The sequence below is a fragment of the Cuculus canorus genome, chromosome 1 (genome assembly GCF_017976375.1).
Source record: "Cuculus canorus isolate bCucCan1 chromosome 1, bCucCan1.pri, whole genome shotgun sequence".
In the NCBI taxonomy this organism is placed as follows: Eukaryota; Metazoa; Chordata; class Aves; order Cuculiformes; family Cuculidae; genus Cuculus; species Cuculus canorus.
In genome coordinates, this window is record NC_071401.1 from 158948269 (window position 1) to 158974662 (window position 26394).

At 39.1% G+C, this 26394-nt stretch overlaps 1 protein-coding gene across 1 annotated transcript in view; it reads right to left on the reverse strand.

Annotated features, from left to right (window-relative positions):
- PTPRR (protein tyrosine phosphatase receptor type R) overlaps window positions 1-26394 on the reverse strand; it is a 146851-nt gene that overhangs the window by 3574 nt on the left and 116883 nt on the right. The window contains exons 8-13 of the mRNA XM_054058098.1: window positions 24673-24757; window positions 17830-17909; window positions 15655-15792; window positions 7726-7836; window positions 6408-6565; window positions 4071-4184 (exon numbers count right to left, since the gene is read on the reverse strand). Of these exons, the coding sequence (XP_053914073.1) occupies window positions 4071-4184; window positions 6408-6565; window positions 7726-7836; window positions 15655-15792; window positions 17830-17909; window positions 24673-24757 (686 nt within the window). The remainder of the gene's footprint in view (window positions 1-4070; window positions 4185-6407; window positions 6566-7725; window positions 7837-15654; window positions 15793-17829; window positions 17910-24672; window positions 24758-26394) is intronic.

Consider the following 26394-nt stretch of genomic DNA (forward strand, 5'->3'; position numbering starts at 1 on the left):
AAAAACATTACCCCTTGCCCTGTCACTAAAGGCCCTAGTAAATAGGCTTTCTTCATCTTTCTTATGAGCCCCCTTTATATATTAAAAGGCTGCAAAAAGGTGTTGCCAGAGCCTTCTCTTCTCCAGGCAGAACAACCCCAACTCTCAACATGTCTTTTGGGAGAGATGCTCCAGCCATCTGATCATTTTTGTGGCCCTCCTCTGGATATACTGCAACAGGTCCATGTCTTCTTTGTGCTGAGGGCTCCAGACCTGAACACAGTACTCCAGGTGGGGTATCAACAGGATTGAGTAGAGGGGCAGAATCACCTTCCCTGACCTGCTGGCCATGCTTCTTCTTATGCAGCCCAGGATAAAGTTGTCTTTCTGAGTTGTGAGCGCACACTGCTGACTCATGTCCAATTTTTCACCTACCAATAATCCCCAAGTCTTTCTCCCTTCTGTTCTTGTGCAAGGTTCACATTTAATAGCAAGGAATTATCTGTGACCCTAAAACGTCAATTTGTGCAAAAGCCTGCATGGAAGAGTGTTTCAAGAGGAAATCTGCTCAAGGAGGGAGGTTTCCTCTCCCATGTCACTAGTGACCAGAAGGGATGAACCACTGCTACAGCACCTCCGGGTGTGGGGCCTTTGTCCTCTGCCAGCATACATTGCCAGCTCCTCTGTGAGCTGCTAGGCACTCTGCTTCTTTGAGTCTCCCTGAGTTGGTGCTCAGAAGAAGTAGCTCCTGCTATCCCGAGGGCTTGGGGACTGTGACCAGCTCTGCCTGGGCAGCCATGGGGGAAGGAAGAGTCCCTTACTCTGCCCTCTGGCTTGCAGCTAGCGCAGCTGGATGCAGTCCGCTCCAGAATGAATGTGATGTGGGGTTGGGGATTTTTTTTTAACCTGAAGCGATTAGTCAAAACACTTAAACAATGAATTGACGCACACTGGAAACTCTTTTCATCCTGTCTGAGGAGCCAAGAGCAAAGTTATCAGACGTTATTCCAAGAATGCGTCCTTAAGGTTAAAAATGTGCAAAGTTTCTCGATATCACAGTATGTCTTGAAGATGCCTCACATCAAACATTTCCTGTTTCTGTTGCAAAACATAAAAAATGAACTGGGGAAAAAAGTAATCTGAGCAGACCTATGGGTCTGCTTTTCTATGAATTCACACAGAGCATGGTTGTATCTCCATCCCGGGTCAAGATTTTGAGTGGATGGTCCATTTCCTCATATTAGCTCAGCACAGACAGTTTCTGCCGGATCCATTCACCCCTTAACTTATACTGAAAAGCTAAGAAAAAAGTGACACGTAGACATAATTTACATGGGAACAGTTCTCTCCTGTCTCATTCTCTGTTGGAGCTCGATTTTAAACTCTTGTTTCCAAAACAGGCAGTTAATTAAACTGGTTTTCATCATAATTTTTTCCCACCATCTGCAATTTGTCTGGATGCTTGTTAGGTTCTCACTGAGTGTGCTGGGCAATGGGAATGCTCTGGTAAATCACTACAGCATCACTGTTGAGTTCCTCAAGGGCAGCTCTTTTCTCCTATGGCTCAATTGACTTTGGTAGAAATGTGGACGTGGACTCATGACAAAAAGTTGACACACAAGTGGATACTATTGAGTGGGTTTGTTCCATCAGTAGATCTGCTTTTGGATAATGCATGTCTGAGTATGAGCAAACCTGGCTGGCAGCTTAGGGGAGATGAGGTATCAGGGATGAAATATTCAGTGCACATCTTAGTCAGGTTTCTCCTCCCAAATGGTCAGATAAAACCATCTTTTTCTACTGAGGTTTTTTTTTTTTCTGTTTTTTTTTTTCTGTTTTCTGATGTACCTAGAATAAATTGGAGATTATCTGCTGGCCACCATCATGAGGAAGACAGTTTCATCTCTGTTCCTGCTCTGCTCCTGGTTGTACCCCATTGCTAATGTTGGCCGCACTCATAACTGAAATGCAACACAGCTAAGACCACAGCCAGCTCTTGCAGCTGTGTCTAGTGGAATGTTAAATTCATTCTTCCAGTTTCATGCCACATATAATGACCCTATCTCACACACCACCTGCTGATAACCACTATGTCAGGTCTGGGTCATCAGGGGAAGCTGGTCTCGTGGAGCTTTGTCCATGTAACAGTGATATTCTTCCACTATATGAACAAGCAATCCGGTTGAGCTGGCATTGGCTAATGTAGTCTTAGGAGCTACTAAGCTCTGCTTTAGCAATCCTTGCTATAAACTGACTATCAGCTGAGTGAGATCCATTCTACGATATGGCTAATTGGAAAAAGAAAAGAAAAGGAGGTTTTGGTTACTCAGCTTTCCCCAGAAAAATGTCTTTAAAAATTAAAACACATATATACTTTTTATCTCAGGCAGTTCATGAGAATATGAAGAGCTGGGGTGCCTTAAACAAAATCTCTGGGCTTTGCTTATATCATCTGAAACTTGAAAAAATACAGGAATGTGCAAATCACAAGACTTAGGAATTTTTACAACAAGCTTTGTGTCATAGAAATTGCTGCTATGGATGTTTATAATCGGGTAATTTTCATTCTCTTTCCACATTTATCTAGGATACTAATACATGGAAGAAAGTTCATTAGTCAGATACACTCAATGAAATTGTGTTGTCAGTTATAATGCTGAAATTTTGTATTATTTTTTCTATGGCTGAAATAATGACATAAAAAATGATGTAGCTGAGAGCAGAATTTGCTTCCGCTTCTCTACAGTGGAGTGCAAAAGCAATAAGAGAAAGGTTATCTTATAATAGAAATACTAGAAATAGAAATGGAGGAGAGCACTACAAACTTTTTTTCAATAACATGAACAGATAATCAGAATCAAGTGTTGGAAATTTGGAGTTGGTAATTTAAAACAGAGTAAGCATTTTCCGCTCACCTCTTCCATCTTTTTTGTTGCTGAGATGTTTAGGTTAGGAATTCCCCTTAGAGAATTTTAGACTCCAAGTGGCTCATGTTGCCCTGTAAGGATCACATTGTAATCTCTCATATGATGAATGTGTGTGGGAAGGGAAGACAGAGGAGGTGATCCATAAACATAGTCAGCTAGATGGATTCTGGTCCTTCTGCAATTTGTGGTTCCAGTACCTTCCTAAGCTCTTCAAAACAGAAAAATCTTTTATTGCCTCTTTGACCTGAGCTCTTTTTCAGCACTTTCTTCCTTATGGGTTGTTTCCATTTAAAGAAGAAATGTATGTCAGAAGCAGTTAATAAACTTGCAAGGTAATTATATAATCTGGTACCTAAATAGCAGTAGAAGAACAAGACTTGGTGCAACCCTGTTTATTTACTTTATAAAAAACCTGCTTCCCCCGGCAGAATAAGAAAGAAAAGCAACCAAACTAGCAGTTTCCATTGTGCACAATACCCACATCCTCCTTTCCAACACAAATCTCTCTTCAGCCATGGTTTCACAAAACAAAGTACTATACAACGATACTGGCTTACAGTGTTCCTGCTCCCAAACTGTGAATTCAGTCATGGATTCAGTCATCTGATTTAAGAAAATTCTGCAACAAATGGCTTGCTATTTTCCTAAGCTGTTCAAGTTTGCCAACCCAACTCAAAAGGACCCCCAGCACAGCTGAGGACATAGCAACAGCACCAGGTTTGTTTCTCTCTGCTGCAGCACTAAGTAAGCCTGATTGTCCCTGTCAATCCAGTCTCAAAGACGATCCCTTGCCTCCAATTTGCCTTGTGTCTCTTGTGTCCTAGTGGGATGACGCAGACAGCAGAAAGCTCTAAGAGGGGAAAAGAGGAGTGCCAAGTGCCCAGCAACCACAGGGCTGCCATCTCAGGAAAATTTCCTTCAGTGAAGTCTCATGAAAATTCACCCTGAAAATAACATTCCTTACTCAGGATCTAAATACAAATGATACTTTGAATAGTCAATCAGCTAGTGCTGTCATAAGAGTCAGCAATAGTGATCACATCCACTTCATGTAAAGCAACATTCAACTGTGAAAAGACTCAGAATGGTTAATGCATCATTACTGAATCATTTCAGTAATGACTTCAGAATTATTGACTTATTTACTGTTCTTCTGGAACTCACCGATCCATTCGTAGCTGACAGACAATACTCAATGCATCTACAACTCCCTCTTCCTTCAACTGCTGACAACCAATGGCCGTGGCAATAAAACATCCAGTTCTTCCTATGCCAGCACTGAAAAGAAGGCAAAATTTAATAGGGAAATGGAATTCACAGATCAAAGGAGTTAAGTGCAAAATCCTAAATAGATATGAAAACACTAAAAATATGTAACATGGAATCGCTAGAACCCGAAATTCCTGGGTGCATGACTCGTAAGGGTAACATCTCAGCTCACTTTCTTAGAAAGAAATGAAAGAGTGCGCTGTTCCAGCACTCCAGTTTTTGTGAGTAGTTTGTGAAGCTTATATGTTTTCAGTTCACACACAAGTGTACGGTAAGAAAAAGCAGATGAGGAGAAAAAAGCAAAAATTTCCAGCAATAACTATAACAGTGTCAAGTTTGTGATCATGAAATTTTTGTCCCTTATTCTTATTTAAGAAACTCTTACAAGTCCTCCAATGTGTCAAAGTGCTGATTCTTCTCTGAAGCAGAAAATGGCATTTTGTCTAGATTCTTGGTCAGTTTGGTTTCATTGACTAAATGGGGCTAAATTAGTTTTACAATTTCAGAATATAATTCCGTGTTCTAATTCTGCCTTGTTGATTCAATTTAAGTAAAAATTCTTGTCTTTCCTCCTTTGGAAATTTGGGTGCTTGGCATGTGTGTAATCAGATCTGCTTATTCTAAGGACTAAAGCAAAAATTTACTCTTTTTCCTATTCTTTCACAGAATAGGAACTACTTTGGTAAAACAAGCAAAGTCTTTCTTATATCCTGAGTTCTGAATGTGCTTAACACTGATGTGTGTAAGACAGCACCTCATGCTGACATGCTACAAGAAGAGATGTACAGAAAAGCTAATTATTTTTTTTCCCCCTTGTGTCATATTAAGAAATAATTAAATAATTTCTGCTTCAGATTAAGGGTCATTGTTCAAGTGTGCACTGTAATGCTCCTCTAGAAATAACTGAGAATTGTGCAGTTGTGTCTGAGGTAGAAGTATAAAAGTGTGCATGGGATCTATAAGTCCTGGATGACCTCAACTGCAACTCAGATTAGAAGGGAACAAACTATATGACTACAAAATGGACTGTGAGTGAGTTTACCCATTTGTAGACCATAGCGTAGTGAGTGTATAGATAGCTGAGTTGTCACTGAATAACTATTAATTTAAACACAACTGAGATGATATCTGGGTCTTTGATGATGAATAAATTCCTGCTCATGATTACAGACCTTGTTGTCATATCATTCACCTCAGAAGGACACTTTGTTCTTCTGAAGACCTTCATTACTGAAGATCCTTATTGGAAAAATAGGACTATTAATAGCCATCCACAGATTTGTGGCTTATTTAGGGAAACTACAGTTCCTGATAAAAACAGCTGCATAAAATTTGGGAAAGTTCCTTATTCATCACATTCTGGTTTTGAAAAATGATGGGTGGTTCAAATCTGGCTTCCATTTCTCTAAATCTCCTAAATATGGAGAAAAAATGGTTCAAGATTAAAAGTTCTGGTTTTGATGTACATCTGGGAAAAAAATAGTACTATCCCAACTGAAAGAGATGTATCGTCAGAGTTATGAGACAAAGCATGTACAGAAATACTGATTTTAATTTTTTTTCTGTTTTGCTTCACCTACTTCTTTCCACTGATATAACAAATCCAGTACTATTTCCTACTACTCAAACAGCAACATGGGCAACGTATCAATATAAAGCAATAAAATGGAATTTACTTAGAATGATTAGAAGGACTTTCTCTGGTTCATTACAATTTGTGTCAATAACACGCTGGTCTTGAGTACTGAATAGCACTTTGTTCTTGAGTACCAAATCACCTGACTTTGTGAAAATATTCACAAATTTTAGTACTGATGAGTTTTGGTCTCCAAATTTGTACCTGATACCTGTTGTTGAAAACTGACTTTCTATACAAAATTTAAGCCAACTGGTCACGGAACATTGCATCTGACTTAGGTATGCAATTATGCAGCAAAACTAAAAAGAAAGAAAATAATAAATAAGAAACAGAAGCAAATTAATTTTTCCGTCTGGTCTTTTAGAAACAGCGTTCGTTAGAAGAAAGTGAAGAATGGTTCAGAAAGTATTTTCTAGCAACGAGGGAATTCTCTCCAAAACTCAAATCCTCAAACATGAACAGAAGAAGTCAATTAGCATGAAGAGGATCAGAGGAATTTTATTCCTCCCCAAGCAGGTTCTTTGTTTAGGAGAAGGACTGTTTGATGTGATTTGCTGTGGCCTTGGTCATTTAAGAGAAGAATTGCAAATTACCTGCAGTGCACAATGACAGGCCCTCTGCCAGGTGATTCCACTCTGTCCTCTTCTACATCCAGCATGAGCTGCAGCAGAGGCTGAGCACTGTCGGGGGTTTTGTGGTCCGGCCAGGATGTGTACCAGTAGTGTTTCACGCTCTGTGATTGACTCCCTTGCTGAAAAAATCATGCAGATTTTGTACATACACTTGTGGAGAACAGTTCTTTTTATTTCTCTCAATGTTAAAGACAGCAAAAACGTTAAGAGAGACGTAACATTTTTTTTTTTTTTTATTAGACCTGGAGGATGTAATTGCAAGGAACATGCATGCTTCTGGGGATGCAGTTGTAACAAGGGTTTATGCACCTGAAAAATTAGCTGTTTTTCCAGCTAAGTTCTGTTCTGTCCATCTCACTACTGACATGCAGACCATATTGTTAATTGGGAATTGTCAGAGGTCTGTGTTAGACCAGCATAAGATCTAGAGAGATTAGCTTGATCTGGACTCCTAAATTTCTAAATTATTATATATCTTTGTTTCCTTTTAAGGACGTTATCATAAGAAGCTGATACTAAAATTACAAGAGTATTTAAGTTAAAGGTGCAGAAGTACTGCCCTTCTTGATTAAGCAAACATCCCAGTTTGTTCAGTTATTTTCTTCAGCAGAGGCTGCTGTACCTTGCTTCAACAAGCAAAGAGGCTAAATATGGGCTAGAGTAATGTGTGTTGGATAATATGACTTTTGCCCACTTCTCACTGCCTGGGCTGAAACACCAAACAAATTATACCAATTCATTATTTATTGTAATGCTCTGTCAGTGGCAGCAGATGATGCAATCAGATAGCATCTAAGTGTAATATGGGGAGAAACTTAGAAGACGAGCTTCTGCTTTATTTTGCAGTTTATATTTAGTCAGAATCATGAAAGCATGAAGCTTTCCTTAAACACTCCCTATATTATTGTCTTCTCAAATGGGCTATGGATGCACTCAGCACACAACATGAACAGTGTATCTTTTTCAGAATGATGCTATGCTTTCCTTAACAAAAATCCCTTTACATCACTTTGGCAGTGCTAAAAGGCCTCAAATCAAATATAATTCAAGAGAGTGAAACCTGCCATCTTTTTGAAACCTTTTTTTATTGCCAGAGTGATAAAAAGCAGCAATATAAGTGTTCCAGCACTTTGGTCTCAAACATACCTTGCAGCTGTGAGCTTCATAGCTCAGTTACTCTCCTGTAAAAATTTATGCCCTTAAAAACCCCACTTTAACTTAATTTAATGTTAAAAAAATAAAGCATTATGAATAATGCTTCTCAGATGTAGATTGTTACCTTTATCGTAAGCTGACGGACAGTATAATTCTCGCATTCTTGCACACTGTCAACAAGGACTTCAACCTTCCCATAGATTCCTCTTTTTTCTGGCCAATAGAGCACACATTTCTGGAAAGCAAGGATCAGTTGTTGTCAACAAAGTGGATCTTGAAGCCATGTTAATATCTGATTTTTACAGAGAATGTATTTGTCTGGGAAGTTCAGATGAATTTAACTGAGGTGTTCTTCGTGTCAGAAGCATTCCTATATAAGATATTGTAAGGTTCTTAATGAATGTACTAGGCTTGATTTTCAGAATCTGAATTTGCAAGTATGGATCTCTATCACTGAACACTTTGAACAGCTGATTTTATTCTTAAAAGATCAATGAAGTTCAATTAAAGGAATTATTTTCCGCATTAAAAATGAAACTTGTTTTTTCTAGAACATTCATTAATTCTTAAAATTAAATTTATAGAATTTAATCTTTCCAAATGTGATTGCCTTCTGAGCAAGAGATTCAGAATTTCTCCTCTCCTCACAAGACTTTTTATCCTCTTTACTCTACTGAGCCCTGATACAACAAAACATGTAAATGTACCCTTAGATCTTACTGAATTCAATGAGACTTAATGTGCACATTAAAGTATTTTGCAGGATCTGAGTCTACTAGATAACTTACTGTAAATGAATGTTAAAAAAATCCGTCGGTCTCACTAGAGCTACACAAGATATATACAGAATCATTAATGAATCAGTAGTCTTATAGTATTTCAGGAATGTATCTGACAAGCATCTACTAAAAAGAAGATGAAGAAATAGTATTTACAATATGAACCATTTTATTTTTCCCCTGCAATAGTTTCCTTATCTTCAAGTCAACTGCAACTTCATAGTAATTTCCATTAAAGTATCTCTATAGAATACCTGAGAGCAAACATCCCTGTTGTCTAAATACTTCACTAAAAATAGATTCTTATTACCTTAAGAGTGTAAGGTGTTTGAATGCCACATTTTCTGAAATAGTTCTGGCAAATATTACTTGTTCATGAAATAACCCCCCCGACCAATCCAAGAAAACTTTATTTTTAATATAGAATGCAGAGGTAAAAAAAACAACAAACAACCCAAGGGAACAGACAATTCTACAATAACTGGAATCCCAGAAAGGATTTGTTTGCATTTCCTCACAAACTCTTGCTATAGAAATTGGTAACTATTTAGACAGTAGCCTGTATTATGCAGCAAAATGAAACAATCCCTTTACTATAATTAATTGCCATAAACAATAACTCCCAGTAAATCCTGCTAAAAATGAATCAGAGAAAAACATCAGTGAAATGCAAGGCTTTACCACCAGGTGTGATCCTTAAGCTGCTACTTGATAACCCAATGGCTGATTGAACCAAATCATCCTTGTTGTATAAGTACTATTCTAAAAATAGATACTCATTACCTTTACAGTGTAAGGTGTGTGAAAGCCATACTTTCTGAAATAATGTTGACCATTCTGAGTGGTTTCATTCAAATCCTGTCTCTTGCAGAGTTACTCGAGCATCCTAAATTTGCTCTCTCCCCGAAGACATCAAGAATGGCAATAAAATACTCAGAAATTTGTATGAAAAAAAGTGTTCATGAGTTCCACAGTCCCCTCCATGTGACACATATATCTACTATCATCTACCAGATCTGTAATTCATGCCCCTCCCTGGGAGTGTAGTTTTCAGTGCTAATATGGGAAAAAGAAAAGTTTAAATACACAATTGTACCCTGACAATCAACAATAGTTGAGTCAGCCCCTGAGATTTCTTGATAAATGCAAGCATGCGACGCTCACTACAAAGCCTTCAGGCACTCCATAAGAGTGTTTTTCTTGACTCTTTCCCAGAACTGGAATTGGCAACTTGTGCTGGGTGGACAATGAAATGGGGCTGTTCATTAAAATAACTTTCATTTAGCAGTTCATCTACATTTAGTGAGATACAATGGATTATTTTTAACACAGTCTCTGTGTTTTAAATTTTAAAAAGCTTTTATCTTTCTAAAATACTGACTGTTACTGCTTTAAAAAATAGCCTTGAAAACAGTGCTGTGTTCAGCTGATTCAGACACTTCTAAGAAGACAGATATTTGGGGGAATTAGCATGTTTTTGAAAGTTAATTGCAACGAAAGGATAAAGATGGGAGAATTAGACATAATATTAGACATACAAAAAATAATATAAAAAAACCCAGGAGCATAGGCAACTAAAAGTGGATTGTCTCAAGCTATTGCTTGAACCTTATAAATTCCACCAGTCTCAGGGAGGTACAGTTTAAAACCACTCAAAAGCCAAACACAGTGGTTAAGCAGGATGCTCTCTTGCCTCACATCTGTAATCAGTAAAAACTTATTGCCCACAGTATGTATCGGAAGAATTCATTTGTTCTTATCATCATGTTGTCCTCCATCTCTGCCCTTTGTGCTGGTCCTCATTCTGTTCTTTGCCTTTCTTTCAGGCTGCATGGTTTCCCTTTCAGTATGTTCATCACAGCACTCTCTAAATAGGTCACATGTTTTGTGAGTTCGGGATTGAACGTACACTTTTCTATGCAATCAGCAAACACATAACAGGATTTTTTAAAAGATGCTTAATCTCATAAAAAAAAAAAAAAAAAGAAATCCTAATTAACTTGCATGGCAGTCAAAAGCCTGGGAAGCTTCTTACTTTCATGTGGAAAATCCCATCTTCCTGACATCTTTCAAATTCCCCCCTTAGATTCATTCCCACTAGTTAGCTTTTTGCTAATAAATGATTATTTATTTCTGATCTGGTGCACGACCTTTCTTTAAAAAAAAAAAAACAAAACAGAAAAAAACAACATTCCCTGACCCGAACAGGAAATTTATACAAGAAACAGTATCTCATGTGACCTTTAATTTCAGCCTTTGCCCTTCCCCCCCTGACAGGGCTGCATGCCCCTGTCCTGTCTCCTTGTGTGCCCTATCCCACGCCCACTGGGTGCCAGGCTTCATGGGACTGCTCCTGAGGTGGATCTCCATAACTGAGTTGGATCTGGTCCTGCCTCGGTCTGGGTCTGGCACCAGCTCTTTGCTGCACTCGCTCTGTGTTCAGGAGCACAGATTTTTTTAACTTGCCAGAAGTGCTCCTTCTGCAGACAGGTCTCCCGATTTTGCTGAAGGGAGGGAGGCTCACTCAGATGACGTGTTATTTACCTGCTTTACTTTCCCTGGATTTGGACCCTAAAAAAAAATTAGTTTAAAAATTCTCAAATAATTGTGAGTTGCTCTACTTCAGCTCCACATATTTCCATATAGCAATACCAACAAATTTTCATATTAAAGGTGTTAAAAACCAAGTTGACCCACAGTAGTAATAAATTACAACAAAGCTTGAATTCCAGAATCCCTTTTTACTCCCACCCTCTATTTACTGCCACTGGTAACTCAGGCATAAGTGGTATACTTTAAGAGGGCTTGCAGGATTTGTCTTCATATACTAAAATCCCCAAAGTTAGGACCAAATCTTCTTAAGTTTTTCAAAAACCTAAGACATATCTATGGTGCCAATACTCAAATGATAAATAATCTTCAAAGAAGATTTTGTGAGTTCTATAAAAGGTAGGATTTCTGAATTCTGAAATCTACTTTGCTATGTGTAGATAAGCATGCCTGTAGACAATGTGAGGGAAAAAAAAAATTACAATTAGAAATAATATGAGCTTTGAACAGTGAATTAACAAGATTGTCCTAGATAATTACTAACAAAAAGGTTTACATTATCTGAGTTGAACAAACATGTTTAATGCATCTGTTAGTACCAATCCTTCTTGCAGAATGCTGTATGGTATTCTTTATTTATGCTTCCCAAACACATTTCCTGGTTAACAGGTAATGTTGCTAGTAAGTTTTGAAGGCAAACTAAATGCACATTATCTATGGAGTACATCTCACAACTACAAAAAGCAGCTGATACAACCAATTCTTACATTCCATATATTTGTCTGATTTGCATTGCTCAGTTGTCTTGGCTGAACTCAGTAATATATGAAGTCTACATGTGTCTCATGGATAAAGCTTTGTAAGATTGTGTCCTAAAATATTACTACAGAATTAGAGATGATCACCTTCAGCGGGTGAATTATTTCATTGTCTTAGAGTGAGATGGATCACCCTCTGGAGGTGACTACTGCTCTTCAGTGACCTCGGAGGGTGCCTAGGTCACTAGATGAGATGTGATTTTCCTCATACTAACCCTAAATTATAGCCTAGAATTCCAAGTTTCTCTTTATTTATTCATGCAGAAACTCTTTTGCTGTGGAGTCTCCTTGCACAAGTAGATTTCCAGTCTCTTCAGACATTGGATAGTTTTGAGGACAGGTTTTACAGATTCTGCTTAAAATACTGACAGCACCCATAGTTCCTTCAGCATTACTGTTTTACAAATCAGTCTCCATTTTTTTAATCAGACTTCAAAATGAAAAAGAAAGAAAATCCAAAAAATTAATGTTCCATTCTTTTTTGATACAGCTGAAATAAGCATTTTGCTCAGCACTCTGCTTTCATGTTAGGCTCCAGAGGAGGGCTACAAAGATGAGGCAGAGGGCTGGAGCACCTCTGCTATGAGGACAGGCTGAGAGAGTTGGGGTTGTTCAGCCTGGAGGAGGCTCCAATGAGGCCTTATAGTGGCCTTCCAGTACCTGAAGGGGGCTACAAGAAAGCTGGGGAGGGAGTTGTTACAAGGGCATGTAGTGATGGGATGAGAGGGAATGACTATAAATTGGAGAGGGGAAAATTTAGACTAGACATTAGGAAGAAATTCTTCATGATGAGGGTGGTGAGACACTGGAACAGGTTGCCCAAGGAGGTTGTGGATGCCCCCTCCCTGGAGGCCAGGGAGTTCAAGGCCAGGTTGTATGGAGCAACCTGGTCTAATGGAAGGTGTCCCTGCTCATGCCTCAGGGGTTTGAACTAGATGATCTTTAAGGTCCCTTCCAAACCATTCTATGATTCTATGATTATATCGTCATCCATCTTACAAAATATTTTACCACAGCAAGTCTTTACCACTTTTTCATCTCATGGAAGGAAGTAATTCTATAGAAAACTGTGTTTATCATCATTCCATACAATTCCCATTTTCATTGCACATTCATCATATCAGTACATTAAACAAGGGCACTAATGTCCCAAATAATTTTATTTATGCTAAATATATGAATTTACTGTTGAGATTAAGGCTTTACATGTGTCTCTCATTTGAGATCTCCCTCATTATACAATATTATATGCATTATAGTATATTATAGCTCAGATGGAGCCTACATTATATAAACTAAGGAATTGGGCCTATATCTGAGAATTAGGTGTGGAAGTTTATTTGTGCAGTGGTGGAAGTGTATGAGTGGATAAATACAATTTCAAATATGAAGGTATTTGTATGTGCATACTCTGCAGATTTACCTCCCTGAAAATGATGGTGATGAAGCAGACTGCAGAGAAGAAAAAATATGAAGAGTTATTATATTAAATAACATTTGCTTTTGCCTTCTCTCTATAGACAGCAAATGCTTTAACAGTGAAGTTGAGAAGCTGAGCATAGCCAGTAGCGTGGCCGTCTTCTTTTCATCAGCAAACAAGTTTTTGGGAGGAACCTGCTAATGGTGGGAGAATTCCTAGTGTTTCTAGACAGGGTAGGACAACTTTTGCAAACACAGCCTCTCTACATAGTCTGGGAACGATTTGAGACTCCCCCTCCTTTCTGTTAGGAGGAAATTACCACTGCCAGGCCACAACAATGCAGATAAACACCAGTGCCTACAGCCTGCGTAACTCAGGTAAACACAGGGCTTCCTGACACGATGGAAACCACTGAGCACTTCTTTCAAGTCATTCTTCTTACACAGTGTCAGATGTGAGTGTTTAAATAGTCAGCACTTCCTCAGTGAAATACTTATTCATTTGTCCAGTCAGGCTGGGGTAAGTTTTCTATGGTTTTAGGAGTAAACTTTATTAATGTAGACTTCTGGACACTTGTTTGAACAGTCTAGTGCAAAACGGCACCTGGCTTGGAATATGTCTTGGAATATTTCACAGAACCAACCTACTTTTTATCTACAGCTTTCTTAAAATCCACTGTTATTTTACATTAATGTTAGAAGCCCAGACTCACAGTGACAAAGAGCCAAGGAGCAGTCAAGGGCAGAGGAAAGAAGAGTATGTCTACTGAGTCCATGCTTAAATGGAGCAGTGAGTTTGAGTCCTGGGAACACACCCAGGATCTTGGTCCCCTAAAAATTTGAACTGGGAACTTTGCCTGAATAAACTGTTTCTCTATCATTACAGGCATCTGAGTTTGAAGAGCAAGGGTGCGAGTGGAGCAGGGGCAGGTGCTTACCTGGCAAGGTGCTGAGACTTGGTTGAGGTACCTACCTGAGTTGGAATTGCTACCAAGTCTAGCAGTTTGGACTCAAGAAAAAACTCAGACTCCTTTATATCTCTCTCTCCTGTCCACAAGCCCTGTAAACCTCTTCTTTAAATTTCAGTCTTCCGGAACAGAGCTTAGTGTTGGCCCTGTGCATAGGAGAGTTATTTTCATTCCTAATGTCTGGCAGTCACAAATATGGACTCTGGCATTATCAAGGAAAGCCTGGCAACAATTTACATGAATACTAAATATAGCTATTAAAAATGTAGTTGGGAATTGATACAAAAGTCACAGAATGGATAGCAGGCAGTTAGATGGCTATTAGCAATTAAAATGCAATTGTCATCATTAGTTGGTACAAAGATAAAGAGCTGTGTATTTCCATTCTGGCTAAGTCCTTTCATGGTATTGGCATTTGGGAGCCCAAACTGTATTTATGGGATGGTCCAGAAGATTTGTAATATCTGGAGTGGATCCAGAACCTGCCATTACAGCAAAGCACAAACTCCAAATGTGTCTGGAAACCTCTAGTCATAACATTAACCATCTATTCTTTGTATACCAGAAAGTAACAAGATGTACAGAAGTGACCAATCAATAAATTAGGTGTTTCTTAAATAATTATGAACCCTACAGCAGAGACCTAGAATCACAGAATCATAGAATGTCCTGAGTTGGAAGGTACCCAAAAGGATCATTGAGTCTAACTCCTGTCCCTGCATAGGACAAGCCCAAAATTCACATCATGTGTCTGAGGGTGTTGACCAAATGCTTCTGAATATTGGCAGGCTTGGTACCATGACTGCTTGCCTAGGGAGCATATCCCAGTGCTCCACCACCCTCTGGGTGAAAAAACTTCTCCTAGCATCCAGTCCAATCCCACACCAGCACATCTTCATGCCTTTCCCTTGAGTCCTATCATTGGTCGCCAGAGAGAAGAGACCAGCATCTGCTCCTCCTCCCCGCAATATGAGGAAGCTGCAGACTGTGATGTGGTCTCCCCTGCAGGTGGAAGAGACCAAGCGACCTCAGCCGCTCCTCACATGGCTGCCCCTCAAACGCTTCATCAACTTTGTGGCCTCCTCCAAACACTCTCCAGTAGCTTTAGATCCTTTTAGAACTGTGGTGTCCAAAACTGCACCCAATACTCAAGGTGGGACCACACCAGTGTAGAGCTGAGTGGGACAATGCCCTCCCTCAACTGGCTGTCAACACCACGCTGGATGAACCCCATTACATGGTTGGCCTCCCTGGCCACCAGGGCACACTACTGGCCGATGTTCAACTTGCTGTTGACCAGATCCCCCAGAAAATGGAATTGCTTTTTGTCTTTTTTTTTCAATACACCTTTCATGATTGCTATGCAATAACAGTTGGTCTATTTGGCTACCGCAACATTTCTTTTCACATTGTCTATTACCAGGGTATTTAAGAGCCAGTTATCTGCCCATATCCGCTAATGTTCTTTCTACAGTATGCAGCCATATGAATAAATTCTTACTTTGGCTAGTTGTCATACCTCATTTTTTTCTTTCAGCTTTGTGATCATAACAATGACAGGACTGTCTTCTTGCCAAACCATCTGCCAGAAATCATTCACGGTATTAATCATAGGTCCCTGAGTTGCAATGAAAGCCTTCTCTTTACCTCCATATCCCTGGTTTAGAAACAGACAAAAAAAAGCATTGACTTTAAATTCACATAGCTGACTAAAATTGCAGGTGAATATTCTAAGAGAACACAAAAATAAATCTGGAATTAAAAAAAGTAATTTGAGCTGAAAGCAGTTATGAGTAACAGTAGAGCAGATCAGAAATTTTTCAGTAGAACAGCATTTCCTCTGGAAACTACTGATTTGATGGACTGAAATGGTCCTGAGAATACATCAATCCCTCTCAAATTTCCCTGCTTACTTGGCTTCTTCTAGTTTAATCTGTTCTTCAAATTGTTAAGGCTTTCCATCATCCAGTGCTACTTTAATTCATGATTTATATTGCCACAGTGCTTACAAGATAGTTTACAGTCAACAAGCCACAGAAAAAATGACGACAACTATGAAACTGGTGTCTATAAAGATTCATGACAGGAAAGTAGATTTAAAATACATGAATGCTTGTGGAGTCAAAGACTCCGCTATGCATCTTTGCTAAGGAAGAATGAGACCATATAGAAGGGACAGCATATCAGTATAGGGAGTCCTAAGAGACCCAAGTGTATAGGAGGTCAAAGAAAGGTCAGGCAAACAGTGGGGAAGCAAAGGAAAGGGAACGACAGGAAGAAATGGGAAAACCAAGAGACTGCCTTCTTATTTTTCAGGTGAGAAGGGGAACTTGTGACTTTGTCCAGTGAGAGGGTGCCCAACTGTAATGCAGATCAGGAGAGCCTGGCAATGTCTGAAGAGGATGAGTGAATGGAGAACAGCTGGAGGTGATGCCAGAGCTTCTAGCTGTGGGTCTTCCTTTTGGGTGCGTTTCTCCTTGACAGCTGTTACTCATTCCATGAACCAATGGGATACATCCTCATCTGGTATAATCAGTCCTCTTTCTACTCACCAATCTGCCTGAACGTACTTTGTCCAAGATAGGTCTGTCAGGATCCCAGCAAGCATAATTATATTGCATACACGGACACGAAATTTCATTTCATCACTGGGTTGTATTTTTCTGCAGCTGCTGACAGTCCAGCTAGTGTTTGCAGAAGGAGAAATCACCGTATGTTGGCCTGAAGGGTGGTGGCATGGGGAAAAAGGAGACCTGCCTGACTGATAGGAGAGTTGGTCTACAAAGAGAACCACTCTGCTTATTTACATAATGATGCCTTTCATACAAAACACTGAAAGCACAGGATGTAAAGTGAGGCAGGGTAAGGGGCTTGGAGTATGTGTACATAAATATTGATGTACTGTTATTTAAATAAGCAACATCGTTTCAGAATTCCAGGGCCAAATTTCAATTGCACTTTTATATTTATTCCAGCTGAGGATCTGGTACATAACTCTAATCAAAACATTTAATTTTGCAGGTAGAGGACTACACTCCAAGCACATGATTGAAGTAGTTTTTTAGTAGTTCATTCAGCATACACTGTGCCACAAGTTCAAGATGGCTCTGTATGGGTGAGTGACATTGAGGATGATAACATAGATGACACTTAGAAAAATGCTTTCATAAAGGGTTCATGTTGGTAAAGCCTTTGTATCATGTATCATTCAATATAAGGAATAAAATGTGAAAGCGTGTGTGCTGTCCACATATGTATAATTAACACATCTGTTTATGGTTCTTTTCACAAACTTGTTACAGTATTTACTTTGACTTTATTATTTATTTTAAAAGTTTATTTACATAACTGATGATGTAGCTAGGCATAAAAAGAGTCATCATCACTGAACTTGTTTGTGGATAACATGACTGCAATGAGTAACCATACAGCTTACGTCTCTTTACCAAAATATCAGTATATCTGTCACCATTAAAAGGTAAATTGTTTTCTTACTGCAACCATTTTAGTACATTCATGGATATGTGGTCTTTGCTGGAAACACTATTTCTATCACACTGATGTAGACAAAAAGATTAGGAATTGTCAGTGAAAATGTGTAGTAATAAAATGAGTGGTACCTTGGCAAAATCAGCTGTTCATGTGCCAAATAAAATATTTCTCAAAATCACATGAAGAGTGTACATTTACTTACCCTAATGTAGTTAGCATTTATGTAGGTACTCAGGGAGTCAGATGGGTTCTTTGGTTTCAAATACACTCTGCTTAGAGGATCTAAGAGCACAAGGAAGATGGAAATTGAAAAGAAAACCCACAATTAGAAGATTTCTATAAAGAATAAAAGATCTGTTGAAGAAAATAATCTACTGTTATTCGCAGCTGTCAAACACTAAAGCATTATGCATCACATTGTTCTCTCTGCAAAGGATCATCACGTGAGACTAAGGTACATCTATACTGCGCAGCACTGGGCTGTGCAGAAGTATTTCAGCAAGCTGTGTGTACCGAAGCAACAAGTCCAGGTAATGTTCAGCAAGGTCTAGTCTGCCTGTGTTGAGTACCAAGCTGACCTATCTAGATTGTCTCTGAAACCCATGCAATATACTTGTGTGATGCTAGGTAATTACATCAACGCCTTTGGATTCAGCTTTGATATCTTTGCTTGAAGCTGTACTGTTCTAATGACTACAGTTGGATTTAAATTGAGAAAATTTTCCTCTGCCTGAGATGAAATCAACTGTGTTTTCATGCCAACTTAAGTTCACTGTAAGGAGCTGAACTGGGTAATCTCTTCAGTCCTGTGGTCTCATCTGACACAATTTGTGTGTACTAGATTGGAGGCATAATGTCAAAATGCAGGAACATTTTCCTTCACACTCTTTCCTTCACTGTTTTGGATGACCCAGAATGGAGCGGAGGCCAGTTCTGTTGAGTATAGAACTGTTGGTTACTAAATTCCTCCTGCAAAGGAAGTTTTTGCTTCCTCGTTTGTGATTATGGGATCCTCCATGCATTACCCTTTTGGAATTAAAGCTAGTATATTCTCAATTACACAGCATAACAGAAAGGGAGTGAGGGCCTATGTTGTGGCTGCCTCAGGGCACACTGACTTTCTTCACTTGGTTTCTGAAAAAAGTATTCTACTGTTGACAAAATAGTATGGAAATATTCCTGTACTGAATAAAAATAATATTTTCTTCTGGCAATTTGCTTAAATAATTAATTAGAATCAGCAGCTTTTTGACAATACATGGAGACCTATTGGTTTGGAAATAGTCTCTGGATAGCTGCTTTGCTGAGTGCATTCTAGGCAATGTGTTCAAAGATATGTATGTGGATGCTGAACTGGTGACTGGTAAGAAAACACTATTTATTACCTGGCCCTGCTGTTTATACGAGAAATATATAACTGATGTACATATGCTGTAGCAAAACCTGGTATTTTCAGTGTTGCTTTTAGATAGTTTTTGTGACTTCTCATCCTGTTCCAAAGAACAAGATAAAACCTTTGCCAATCAAAGGAAGAGGAGGGATGATCCCAAACGTACTTTATATCCTTTTCCCTCTGGAGGTCACAGGAGCATCTTGGACAGGAATGGAGCCTTTGCAGGACCTAAACTGGTGTTTTGAAAATGTTTCTGAAAATGTGCAAATGATTTAATGAATTCTAATTCGAAGTCTGTGTATGGAAGTATTGTCCTCTGTGTTAAACAGCACAACATGAACCCTAGTTAGTTTTTGCTAAATTCTCTTTGTACTAGCTTTCTCGACTTTTTCACTCAGAGTTTTTTTTGCCCTTAACAATATAAGGACAGGAAACCTCTCATTCCTTTTCAGGGGAATGATTATTAGCCATTTCCACAAATGCCAGAGGCTACATAGCCTTGAAAAAACACCCACTTCCTCTAGCTCACACAATGCCTCTGATTCTAGTGTAGCTTGACCCCTACCTTAAAAAACCTCTTCCAAGCAGACTCAACATCCAGTTTAATCACCATGTCTTGAGATAAATCTCTTTGTTACTAAGGAGCAGCTAAATCAGTTTCACAATTTCTGAGACCTCCTTCCAACTCCAATCAACAAAACAAACACTGCCTCCGAATGTGAATCTTTTCTAAAGTAACAGCCCCAATCAGTTATGAAATAGGTAAATGCTGTAAGTTCACCTCTAAAATGAGGAAAATCTATGTGTTTCTAAAGATCCAGAGCCACTAAGCAATCATCAGACACAAATGGAAGTAATTAGTTTCCCCCTGAATGACAATTACCCTGAAGGTAATAATCTTTTTCTCAAGGATGGCAAAGTCTGAGAGTCTGAATCTACGGCAGAAAGACACAGGTGGTGGCTGCAAGGTTGAATTCATCAATGTTTGTAAAGCATTTTGAAACACAGGAGAACTGTTAAGCACTTATGATTGCTAATAAAAAATGTCTCCTACAATTTATCTAAGGCAAAATTACTGCTCTTTTCTTCCATATATCTAGGAACTCTGGAATAGCTCTCCCATTAGAGTAACTCAGACTATATCTTTAACACATTGATATTGGTCGGAATTTATCAGGCTGGAGGAATAGAAAGGTGTTAAAGGAGCTGTAGCTTGCCCATACGAGACTACCTGGTGCAGGGAACAAGCTGGACTGTTTGATCACACTGCTGGATAGCCTCTCCCACTGTCATTGATACTGGAGATTCATTCACTCCATGTACACCACTTTTTCACGTGAAGACCCAGGGCTTTGTCTCACTGCAAAGGCTATATTCATTGTATGGTGGATATGATGTGCTGTGGTCATTTTTAGTTCTTCCATTTTACCTGCTACTGTGTTCTGAATTCTTTAGGGCATGGGTATATTTGCATTTGTATCACTTCCAAAATAAGTCTTTTTAACTCGTAGACCAGTCCTAGATGCTTTACTGACAGTAGATCTGAAATACAGTAGGAATGGCTGTCCTTAAGGTATTTCTGGTTTGTGGGTGGGAAAGGAAGATGAAACTTTTGAGGCAGACTACACTCACACTTGCAGCCCAAAATATCATATATCTTTTGGTTATTGAAGCATTTTGGAATTCATCCACCTCTATTTTGCCTGGTTTTGCTTGCAGTCTATGAATGATTTACAGACACTGGTATTATTCGGTAAATATTGTAACACAGAAGCTGAAAGAATCATACCAGATTGCATTCCCAATCTCTGCCAGGTGAGGAATAGGCTATTAGACTTGCAAATAGTATGGCTGTTGCAAAACACCTCATGTATAAAATGCCTGTAAACTATGCATTGCTTTTTAATCTCAGCTGAATAATTTCCTGGCACTTCCAATATAATCCAGGACTTCTCAATGAAAAATTTAACAGATTTATCATGGTGAGTGCTTCTACATTTTAAAATGTGCTTCAAACTAAAGTTTCATTCATGCAAAGGGAATGTTCCTTATGTCCTAAAAATAAGGTCTGCCTAAATACCTATTTAGCTGTTTAACTATGCAGTGTAACATAGATATATTATTATAGTACTGTCTATTTACAAATGTGACGATACTGGTGACTGCAACCAGGATCATATTTTGTTGACTCATGTTGATATACTAAAATACTCTGGTGAACTGATGTTGAATTCTACTAAGATGAAACAGTTTTTCTCCTTCTGTTTTGTAAATATGATTTCTTTTCTTTAGTCTTTGAAAGCCTGCTGGTGATCCTGTTGCCTTCACTAGGGAGTAGTGCTGGAGCAAACATGACCATTCATAGTCACGACTGTAGTGCTAGGAAGCTTGAAAGTTCTCGACATTGAGAGAATTGTTTTCCATCATCTGTTCATAAGCTTGCATAGTAAAGTGCTTTGTTCTTACAATTTAGGTTTAACTTTCCCCTTGCCTTTAGCTGGAGTGCTAGAACCAGTTGCAGTGCAAGCATTTCAAGCAACAGCTTGTAGACTTGTGGGTCTGACCCACCAAGTGCTTTCTACCTTCATGTTACTGTGAATCTCCTGTTATGCCAAGTGTTTTCATGTAGGCTTTTGCCCTGAAGGTACTCTTCAGAAAGAAATAAAGAATAACATCCAGGTACCCTGGATATGTTGTACACTTGAAAATGCCCACAGAACAGAATTAAGCCACTTGCTCCATCATAAACATGCTCTGAAGCAGCATAGGCATTCTTCTTCTGGTTTGAAGTGGAAAAGTGAGATAGGGAGGGGAAAAGATACAGGTCTTTGAAGGTGATGTCCTGCTGTGGGGATATGTAGCAAAAGCTGCAGGAGACAAGCTGGCAAAGGGGAAGATGTGAAGTAAGAGAATGAGGCAGGAGCGCGGGGGCTGGTGTTCTGCCACATGTGTATGACTGTGTTGAGAAACTGAGAAATATGTGCATGATTGGGAACCTGCTGAGAGGGAGTGAGAAATGCAGTAGGTGCAGAAATGCTACTGAAGATACAGATTGAGGTTTGGCAGGACCAATGGGTGGGGTCATAGTCAGGAGGAGGGATAGAGAAACAGTGATTTTAAGGAATAGTTTAGCCACTTGCCTCTGAATCCACACTTTTGCCTCATTAGTTGTATTAGCTTATTATTATAAAGCAAATAATGCTTAGAAAACTTAAAGAAGCATCCTAGTGTTTCCATGAGTGTTGGCTATGTTATACTGCAACTGAAACGTCTTTCATAGAAATGTAACATTTCCTTCACTTCATAGGTTTCAATATAGAATAATTTTCATTAGGCATGCATTTTATTTTACATGAATGTGTCTGGATAGGTAGTATTTATTAATGTGAACCTGTCCTCATGTACCCTTCACACAATTATCTCTTAAAAAAAAAAAAGAGAACATCCTCCACAGCGCAGAGGGTGGAGCTGGCAGGACTGGGCATTTTCAGGAGATAATCCATCAGCTCAAATGTCACTTGTCAACACAGGTGTCTCGATTCAGTAGACGCACCCAGCACTGGGAATGGAAAAGCTGATGCGCGTGTATGAAGCAGCGGGTTGATATCATCTGAGCAGGAAACCAGGAAGGCTGTTGTATTTAATCGCTCAAATCGTTTCCAAACCCTCTAGGACTGGGTGTGGGGTGTGCAAGTATTTATTATCAGCATGTGCCTCAGTCCTCAAGTTATCTTCTTTGAAACAGCCTGGTGCTAACACAGAACAGACTTTCTGATTTCTGTCAAAGAGGGTTACGAAGCGCCTGTCAATGAAGAGCTGTGGTGTGCGCTGGCAGTGTGCTTGGACTGAAAACGTGCCTCGGAGTTAGCAGCACATCCCAACTTACTGGAGGTGAAAACACAAATGCATGCTGGTTTTCAAAGCTCATCAGCATCAACCAGGGCTCAGCTGTTGTGTCCCAATTCAGTGCTACAGTACTTATTGCATTTGCAAGGCATTGCCAAAGGCGAACCTGACGGCGGCTTGGGCAGCTCTGATGCAAGTTGTTATGAGAAGGGAGAACTCCTTCCAAATATCCACCCACCAGGTCGAGGGAGGCTTGGTGATATCCTGGCTCCACTGCAGCTAATGGCAAAAGTCCTGCTGTCATCAAAGGAGTCAGGATTTCACCTTCTGTGTACATCCTGTTGACACTGGGCCAAACACTAAAGGATGCTGAATTTTCTAATTACTTGGTATATAATTTACATTTAGTTACTTTCTTTAATTCCCTTTACCATTCCTCCACTGAACTAGCTGCACACAGCTATTAGTTGCAATAGATGAACTAACCTTGAAGTCAATGGGAATTTTACTGGGGGCTGAAGGGAAGCAAGGACTTCACACAATGAGTTTCTTTCCCAGCTACATATCACATTTCTGTAACTAATCTAGTGGCTGAAGGCCATCAGTTTTCATTAATTTGACTGCAAGGTCTGTGCATGATGTGAACAAATTACAATGCATTCAGACTTGCTGAGAGAAATCTTGTCATTTAAAGTGTGTGAATTTGCATGACTAGTAGATAATGTAGGCCTACAAGAACATTATAGAGATGTTTAGAAAACAAATTTCTAGATGATAGGATAGGCTGTCATTTAAAAACTATTCTTCATTGCAAGTGGAGGGATGTGTTTAAATTTTTCTGTGGAAGTGTCCCCCAAAGTTTTGAACCACTGCACTTTTTCAGTTTGGTGATGTCAAGATATTACACATCCAGAACTGTTTGTGTATGTATTTAGTGCAATGTTAAAACTTCTGCAACCTATTTTGAAACTGAACACAAAAGAAAATGAGTAATAAAGGAAAAATGGAATGCCCCATTATTCCCCAACAAATGTCATGACAATCAGATACACATGTATTTTGAAGGAAAACTATTCTACTGAAAAAGTTTTCAATCACCTCTAATTATAACAAAGCAGTTGTTACTTCATCAGAAATAAATAACTTGGGCCAATGAAAAAAAAACAAAAGCAGTAGAGCAAAGCAATAACAAGTCTACAGCAATGATGAGGCAGCACTGTGTAAGAGCAGTTTCCTTACTAAAGTAAATAGTTTTCCTCAAAGCCATATGGTGCATGCAGAAGAAAAACAACACCAGAGGACTGATAATGGTGGAAGTCCACTACAAAGAAGGATAGGATGCACTTGTTTTCAGTCTGACCCTCTCAACGTTGGACAGGACCTCAAATAGCTTGACCCAACCAGAGAGAATTCAGTGACTGCAAGATGGTGTGGGCTGTGATGAAGGAAACAGTCTCAGTCCTCTTATCCTCCTGATCAGGGGAAGTACTGCAAGGCACAGCAGACTTCTCTCTACCCATCTGTTTGAGCTGTCCTCCAGAGAAAACAAGCATGCACTTAGGCTGTATTTCACCACGTGGTTGGGGTGCTGACAAAGTGTGTACCTGCCGAGGCATCCAGTGACAGTTCTGCATTTGCCAATCCTACAGCACTGGGCTCTGTTGTCTTTCTACATAGAATGTAAATATATTTATGAATAGGTACACAGTACTCACTCAAAGATAAAGACTGCTAGAATTTCACAGCAATATATATTCAAAGCAGGACTAAATGTCATAGTAGGAAACCATGGGCAAACTCACTTACTTGGCAAAATTGTTCTATAGCGGTTTTTAGTTCCATGACTCGGGATGTCAATTTCTTTAGGATCCACAAAATTCATTGGTATTTCCTATAAAAAATAAATTAAATCAGATTGGTGTTTCCAAAGGAGCCGTGCAGGAAATTATCACCAGAAGGCCATCTGCTGTAACACAACTGTCTTTTGACATCAAAGTTATTAAGAAAAAAAGTAGTTCCCACCTCAAGTCTGTCAACACCCTTCCTTTAATAAACACAAGGAGTTGAATATTGAAGAGGTGACTTCCAAGGAACACTTCTGAAGAATTATTAAAAGCAAAGCTTTTACAGGATTAGGAGAGAGGTTAAAATACACAATAGTTCTAGAAAAGTGGAGTTGAAAAGTGCAGCACTGTAGCGGAAAAGCACAACGTTCTGCATAACAGGAGAGGGACTTTCAAAATAATTAAATATTAATATATATTAACATCTTTTAATTTTGTGCAAAGCCTTTAACAATGTCAGTAAAAGACCTTACTTCCTTTTTACAAAAACTACTAGAATGAAGTGCCTTAGTCTCTTGCATTCAGTGACTCAAAAGTGTAACAAAAATCTGAAGCGCTAGAGTCTCATTTCAATCTTATAGTAACTGACTGGCACTGTTTTCTTTAAATACACATATGCAAGTAACTGATATGACAGTTTGCTTGAAGTTCAAAAAATATACAAACGATAAACTCTTGATGAACTTAAAATTACTAGTTTCTAAAGTGTCTGTCAGCATGAAAAGTAAAAATTCTCCAACTCCTAATTGATCAAAATATTTCATTTGATCTAACAGCACATAGGAATAATTTGGGTTTTTCAGGTCCTAAAGCATTGTAAAGTGTTCTTACAGCCGAATAAAACCAACCCTGTGAAAATGGCAAGATGAAACTTGCAGGATTTTTCTTCCTGATCATGAAGAACATTTTAGCAATTAAAACATTGTGGCAAATTCACATTTAAAAATGGTTTAGTTCTCTTAGATCTTCATTTTTCACTGATTTTTTTTTCTCTTTTTGCCTAGCACTATTTATATTATCTTACAGTAAGCTGGAATTTGATCTTCAGCAAATCAATACTTCTACTTAAAAGCATAGTCATTACTAGAGACTTGAAAACTTCATTGCTAGCCTGGGACATTTACCCAAAGAGACAATGGCATATTAAATAATTACCTCTTACAGACACATAGGAACACAAGGATGCACAAAAGGTGTGTTCCTACCCTATTTGGCACAAATCTCCTTCTACTTGTGCCATTGGAAAATTTACTTAAGGATTTTCCTCCAAAATCAGCCAGTTTCTAACTCCACAGGCAGAGGTCTGCCCAGGACTTCAACACAGATGAGATACGCAGCCACTGCCCTTCAGACCCAAGCTCTGGTCCTGCCCAGCATGACTGGCTTCTGTCGGTTGTTTTTAAAGGAACAGGGTCAAGGCTTCTAACACCTTGCCAAGGATGATTTCCAGCAGATCTCCACATTGGTTCACCAAGCAGGGAAAGCAACTCTTATTTCTCTACCTTCTCTGCTGTATAGCCATGTGTTTAGTGGACCACCTTTATTCTTCCTCTCTCATCCTCTTTCTTCCTCAGTCTCTTCCTTGCTCTTCAGCTGACTTCTCAAAAGAATGACTTGCTGCCTCTCATTTCAGGCCAGCCAGAGTGTTACTGCTAAGATACACTCTCCTTGCACGTACTTCACC